Source organism: Liolophura sinensis, chromosome 8 (assembly GCF_032854445.1).
Source record: "Liolophura sinensis isolate JHLJ2023 chromosome 8, CUHK_Ljap_v2, whole genome shotgun sequence".
In the NCBI taxonomy this organism is placed as follows: domain Eukaryota; kingdom Metazoa; phylum Mollusca; class Polyplacophora; order Chitonida; family Chitonidae; genus Liolophura; species Liolophura sinensis.
In genome coordinates this window covers 3,195,939-3,203,151 of record NC_088302.1, presented here as the reverse complement: position 1 = coordinate 3,203,151, position 7,213 = coordinate 3,195,939, and the positions used below count along the sequence as shown (strand labels likewise).

Genomic DNA, 7,213 nt, shown 5'->3' with positions numbered 1-7,213 from the left:
TCAGGTGAATTGCATTCGTCGACGGCTTCGCGGTCTTCGGGAATATTTCTGCCTCAATCCGTTGTGTATACCAGTGGTAATTCCATGATATCACCCTTTTGTGCCTTCCTAACAACTGCCACGACATCGATATTTTACATGTGAATCCATCGTTCACGCGCAACGCATGTGCACTCGTGTTTGACCTTTCGTGTCACTGCACATCAACTGGCTATCAACGCTTCAATTTTTTGTCATTTTAAAAGCATCTAGCACTTCATATTTCTACTCTAGAATAAGCTTTCAACTCAACATCGGTGTATACCTTTGCGTATATAGCGTGGAAAACTCAGATAAGATTGTGACTTATTTTAAATGATATCAGGTTTTCAATATAACTGACCTATCAATTGAGGTTAATCGGACAGACATGGCGTCGGGCGAGGAGTAGCTAGCCACAAACCCTTATTAATTTTCCATAAGCAACAATGTTAAGGTTTAGCACTGTAGCTCAGTCCCAAACATTCCATGGCCAATAAACTTTGGTGCATACCTGGCCCAGCCTGTGAGAAAGAAGCCATAAAAATATTGACATAGGTTGACCGTCAAAATCTGGACCGTTCTATGTCGGCAGCTGGGAAGACTTTACACCTTAAAATACAAAGAATTACATTCGTCCAGCTGAACGTAGGCCTCATGTTCGAACTGACAGATTTTATGAAGAAATATCTGATAATGGTTGGAGAAAGGCGCATAAATGTCTTACCGTTTACGGACAGACCATGTATTATGTGGAACTGGGCATTAAGTATCGCGCGTATGCGGTGAGCTTTGTCGATGGGGTAGAGTAAATATCAGTAAATATAAGTCATCCTTCGACTGGATTTTCCAGCTAATCGTATATCTTTTTCCTTTCGTTCAGTATAGTTAAAATTCCGGTATGTCCCAAGTGATGTTAATAAATGTTAATAATCATGTAATATGTTAGAGCATAAACATCACAAAACATGTATTTGTAAAGATTCTAGCTTCTTCATTAATGTCACTTTGTCTGGGTTCCACATAATGATATCGCATACTCCAGGTGATATAGTATAATACAGTGTGTACACTTTGCCAGGGTTCCACATAATGATGTAGCATACTCCAGGTGATATAGTACAGTACAGTGTGTACACTTTGGCTGGGTTCCACATAATGATGTAGCATACTCCAGGTGATATAGTACAATACAGTGTAAACACTTTGTCAACATTGTGAGCATTCAGTCTCACAGTCATATAAAGCGCCTGCGGCACATCTGACACATCTGACAGATTGCCCTTTATACAACTACACATGCATGCTCTCAATCACTGCAGCTGAGATCTTGCACCTTAAAATGTGTTCCCTTTCATCGCAAATGCTAATCACTGCAGCAAATGTCGGTATTTGCATAGGTTTGTTGTTTCTCCTCTTTGAACATGGTCTTATGTTGAGTTTATGTCAGTAAACCTTCTTCGTTCCTCTTGACCGAAACTATTGTACCCCTGTTTCTGTTATGTCAGATTTTTTTCTTCGAAGTGGGTGGTAAAGATTGCCATGTCGGCTGTTTTGTTTTCTATTTGTTCTTAACATGAGCAAGAACAACTTTTTTAAAGTTGTTTCACTGTTATTTCACGTTTTATACCTCTCGTCTTGTCTGTCTTGTTAACGAAGGCCCTAGTGAAAAGCTTGACAAGGTATTTGTCTGCCCCGGGAAGCGGTTAAGTGTATATCTTTTAAATTAATCGTCCATAAGCCTACGTGACTAGAGCAAAGGTCTGTGGTTTTCGAGTGGTTGTCGAACTAGCCCCCTAATCCTCACAACGCATGCGCCTCTAGGTGAATGACTAGCCTTCGGTACAAATAGCGCGCCCGTATATAACCTCCGTGAGCATTATTTGGTGTCAGGATACACTACGCCTCTGAGCATTACACATGTTATCACAAGCCGGGACAAAGACTATTTAATGTTATAAGTCAGGCTCAGAGCTGAGAGCAAGAGGAACGTGAACTCGTAACCAGACCCACTTGTTGCCTGTCCACGTGAAAATGGCTATCGGACTGGTCTGGTCTAAAGTGGTTGCCTTGTCCACTATGTTCATCGTGACAATGGCGTTTGGAATAATTGCCAATCTTATCGTTCGTTACTTTGAGCGGAAGGGTAAAAACACAGCAAACTTGGACGAAAGCATGGTCGTGCATCTGTTGAACTGTTTGGCGGGTGGCTTGTTTTTCGGAACTTTCCTGCTGGGACTGCTTCCGGAAGTCCGAGAGTTGTTCGAAGGAATTATGGAGAGATACAACGTTGATACCCACTTCCCCGTGGCGGAGGCAGCCACAGCCGTGGGGTTTTTCTTCGTCATGATTTTGGAGCACCTCATTGAAATGTGCCAACGTGGGGCCAGTGGCCATGGCCATGGCCATGGCGGTAGCCATAATCACGGACACATCAATGGTCATGAAGATGGCCATAGACAAAGTCACGTGACCGGGCAGAGCAACTCCGTTAGGAACAGTACCGGTAAAGGCGAGAGCAAACCTTCCACACTCAGAACACTGTATTACAGCAATGGCAGGTACACGCCACAAAATGGCGAGAGCGGCCTTCCTGACTCCCATCAGAACGTCAACACGAACAATAGGTATCCTGTGACAACGGACACGTCTGGACAACAGAGGATGGACGATCTAAATTTCAGACTGGGCGAAAGGAACCTTGCATTCGACCCTGTGCACAAAGACGAGAACAGGGTTGGCAACAAGTCGACATCAGACACCGAATTTCAGCTCTCTACTGAGGGCATTGAGGAAACTCCCCACGGCCACAGTCAGATATCTGAAAATGTGATGCTCAGTTCAAATCTTGGAAATGGTGGTGAACAGAGCGTGGAGGCTGAGCTTGGGACTGAGGGCACGGCTGCAGTGGTTCTCGCTAGCGCCGATAAGAAGCCGTCTTTCCTGAGGGCGTTCGTCTTGGTCCTGGCCCTGTCCTTACACACGCTGTTCGAGGGCCTGGCTTTAGGGTTACAGAGGGACGAGGCCACTATCTGGACCCTGCTCATCGCCGTGTCTGTCCACAAGGCCGTTATCGTCATTGCACTCTCCATTGAGCTGTCCAAAGGCGGACACAATACCATCAAGAGGATATACATTACTCTAATAGTGTTTGCTATCATGTCACCGATAGGGGTTGGAGTGGGAATTGCTATAACGGAGACGGGGGCCCCTAACGACCTCGCTACAGACACAGCCTCCAGCATACTACAGGGGCTCGCCGGAGGAACATTTCTTTATGTCACGTTTTTTGAAGTGTTAAACCGAGAGCTGGAAAATGGCTATGACTTGAGAAAAGTTTTGTCTGTCATGATCGGATTTTCGGCCATTATAGGCCTTCAATTCTTGGAACATTCCCAGGCCCATTAAGGACTGACCTTCAACTACCTGTAACCAAAAAAGCTCCCTACGGACATGCGCCAATTCTACGTAAGAGTGTGTTAGTTACATAAAACATGGTGTACTTAAAGGATGCATGAAAAAGAACTCTGAAACAAAGATTATGATTCTATGTCTAGTGAAGAAAATTATGCCCAGGGATTTTTGTTAAAAGTTTTCGTTTGAGAGTATTTTTTATACCTGTTAATTACCCCTCTATATTATGCATATTTTCCGTCAACTGTGGAATTTTTTTCAAAATTACGTCATGGTTGATCTTGCTCGGAACTCCGTGAACTCCCCGCGAAGTGACATTCGGTCTGTTCCCACATGCTCGCTCCTATTCGATCTGTCCCCTACAGAGTTCTTTTTAAACAGGGATCATCGTTGACGTCACCGCTGCTAGCTACCTAATCTCCGAACTGACCGCTGGGGCCGTAAGAAAACTGTACTTTGAAACCATTTTACACCCCCCACCTCAACCCTCCCCCAAGCGAACATAAAAAATTTTATTTGTACTGTTATCATATTCTGCACATTAAGAAACAAACCCAAAGCGTTTCCTTATGTCCTTTAAGGCACGACTTTATCCAGTCCATAGTCTTCCACCATTCTGCGAAATGTCGCAGAGACTGCTAATGAACATCGTGCAAACGTCGTGGTTAGATTGACGACTAAAATGACCTGCGGTGTGACGAATGTCGTCTGCATGACTGTGGTTCAAGGAGCATGACATGTGACAAGTTTGATAACATGTTCCCGTCTTGTTCGCTGTACAGGGGTGCTTGTAGTCTGTGGTTATTATGTACTTCTTATATCACGCCATCTTTCAGTCTACCCGAGCATGATATTACTGTGCACTGTGAAGTATAATTTAACCTTAAATGCGAAATGGCATCGATCCATCCTTATCCAAATGCCTTTTTACAGGCATGTAGATTTGTTTGTATTTGCAACTTGGTGCCGTAATCTAAGAATATTTTAACCGATCAAAAACGAAAATGACAATGAAGTTGTTTCTTTGTACATTGATATTTATGAATATTACAAGAAGTTTCATAATTGTATGTTGATGCATCTTCTTTCAAGCTTCTGCAACCTGCGTATAGTCGCTGATTTCCTACGTTCTCTGCCCGGTTTCCTCCCACCATAATGTTGCCTGCCGTGGTATAAGTGAAACATTCTTGAGTACGGGGTAAAACACCAATTAAATAATTTTAACACATAAAGGTCGACTAATTAGCATAACCAAAAACGCCAACTGAAGGGTATGACATAAAAACTAGCATAAGAGTTCATGACTCTTAACAAAACAGATTGAATATGCCATGGCTGGCTTAAGTTTACGGAAATTTTTTGTTGAAAGTGGACTTTTCCGTCTAAATTAAATGCTAAGGAGGAATATTTCGTGAAAAATGCTTCAGTCAAGTGAACTCTGATATCCGCTGGCATGTAATATTCCCGTCAGAAAAGGACAACGACGGAAGAAATCATCAGCTAGTACAAGAATTTCTAAAATGTAACCCTGTCCCTGTTGCGCCAAATCGATTATGAAATGCAATTTTTGTTTGTAAACAGGAGTGTATGGACCCCGGGACTGGGATGCTTCAATAGAGCATCATCCTTAAACAGAATAACACCTTGTCCGCCATGTTGGAACAACATTAGCATAGACTGGAATAGCATCATCAATCCAGTATAGTTTCCGAAAGTGTATAACCCTCTATTAAATTTCTAAACGATTTCACTGTTCTGGAGGTCATGGTGTAAATGGTCGGGGCTGGCTGGCTCTCTGTGACTAGCAGACATGCCCTTCACTAATGAGGTCGCGTGTTGGAATCCAGCTCTCGCTGTTTCGCCTGCAGATTTAAATCAAGACGATTGTCAGGTACGAGACGGCTGTCGGTGGTTTACTCCGGGCATTTCCGTTTCTTCTACCCATTAACCTGGCCGCTGTCAAGTAAGTGGAAAATTCTTGAGTAAGTCCATCAATCAATGAAATAAATAAATAAAAGTGTTGTTAGCCAGAATTCAAGGTATAGGACAAAGCAATATAGATGTATAAACCCGACGATGGTGGCCCCTCCACGTAGAGGCGTTCGACATGACCGTAAAGGGCGATTCGTTATTATACACACATTGCCTAAAATATAGCACATGGTGAGATTATGCCTAAAGGCTTAGGTTATCTCCTGGAGAAATGGAGTTAAACACTCTATATTTGGTGGCTTTAATTCCGTTTTATAAAATACACAGCTAATTATAGTTCTAACCATGCTTTGATGATTACTGATTAGTTGTTCAGTGGTTTGTATAATGGGGTTGAAGTCGTGTTTCTACTCAGAGAATCAAGTGAGGGGCACTGTGCCCGTGTGTGCCCATCGCCGTGGGACAGCTCTGTGATCGTGCTCTTAACCTAGTTATGACCGATCCCCGTGGGGTTCGCATTACCAACGAACACCGAACTAAAATGAACCAAACAATGGCTGTAAGGATCCATTCATCACTGTTTGTGTCATAACTGAGGGATAAAGAGATAAGGGATAAACGCCGTTTTAGCCCCAAAACGTGCTTTTCTCACCTACATCAACATTATACAGTTACACCACAGAACGTGGTCGAAAAACCGCACTCGCCGAGCTTAGTTATGTACTGACGAAGGACCCGGGGGAAGAGACAAGCTGTGTAATTAAGGACGATAATAACCAAGGGGTATTTCTACTCCCTTTGAACAGTGCGTGTGATTTCTTCCGAATTTTAAATCTACACCACACAGTCAACCTTATTGTCATAACTATTATTATTAATAATAATGGTTTTTTTTGGGGGCGGGGGGGGGGGGGATGGAGAGACCTATTGGAGATATTATTAAATATCAGGAATACACAGATCATTAAAACGCGTCACATCCGAAATAGCATTGGCGGCTTCTATACTTTAAAATATATACACACAGGTCGATTCCTATAGCTAAGGTCTGTGTAAGAACATCCCTTCTGTTAGGCTGTAACGCTGATGAATTAGTCATTCACTCTTCTGTTAGGCTGTAATGCTGATGAATTAATCATTCTTCTGTTCGGCTGTATTCCTGATGAATGAATCACTCTCTCTTGTATTAGGCTGTAATGCTGATGGATTAGTTATTCTCCCTTCTGTTAGGCTGTAATGTTGATGAATTAGTCATTCACTCTTCTGTTAGGCTGTAACGCTGATGAATTAATCATTCACTCTTCTGTTAGGCTGTAACGCTGATGAATTAATCATTCACTCTTCTGTTAGGCTGTAACGCTGATGAATTAATCATTCTCTCTTCTGATAGGTTGTAATGCTGATGAACTAATCATTCTTTCTTCTGTTAGGTTGTGGTGCTGATGAATTAATCATTCTCTCTTCTGTTGGGCTGTAATTCGATGAATTAATCATTCTCTGTCCTGTTCGGCTGTGACGCTGATGAATTATTCGTTTGCATTGCCCGCACAATTATTCAGCCAATGTGACGTATTGCCCGCACAATTATTCAGCCAATGTGACGTATTACTGAAAAGACCAAAGGCATAGACCTCTTTAACGTTCCCTATTTGCTATCTGATTCAGCAAATAAACGACGACGTGGCGATGTTTACACGCCAGTCATGTGGGGGTTAGTCTCTGATAATAGCAATTCCTGAATTGTAGAACATCGCACGACCCTTTAATATCACCGTGCTTTCAACGTACATAGACCTGGGTATATGTAAGAAACGAAAAATCAAGACGTTTGGATGGAGATGTTTTTTCC

At 42.6% G+C, this 7,213-nt stretch overlaps 1 protein-coding gene across 1 annotated transcript; it reads left to right on the top strand.

Moving 5' to 3' along the window:
* Window positions 1–2,054: 2,054 nt before the first annotated feature.
* Window positions 2,055–4,415, top strand: LOC135473880 (zinc transporter ZIP1-like). The gene has a single exon (XM_064753806.1). It carries the CDS (start codon window positions 2,098–2,100, stop codon window positions 3,424–3,426), a length of 1,329 nt encoding a protein of 442 aa, XP_064609876.1. The 5' UTR covers window positions 2,055–2,097; the 3' UTR covers window positions 3,427–4,415.
* The last annotated feature ends 2,798 nt before the right edge of the window (window positions 4,416–7,213 follow it).

Excerpts from the sequence above, each read along its gene's own strand:
- LOC135473880 (XM_064753806.1), top strand. The coding sequence starts at position 2,098 with ATGTTCATCGTGACAATGGCGTTTGGAATAATTGCCAATCTTATCGTT.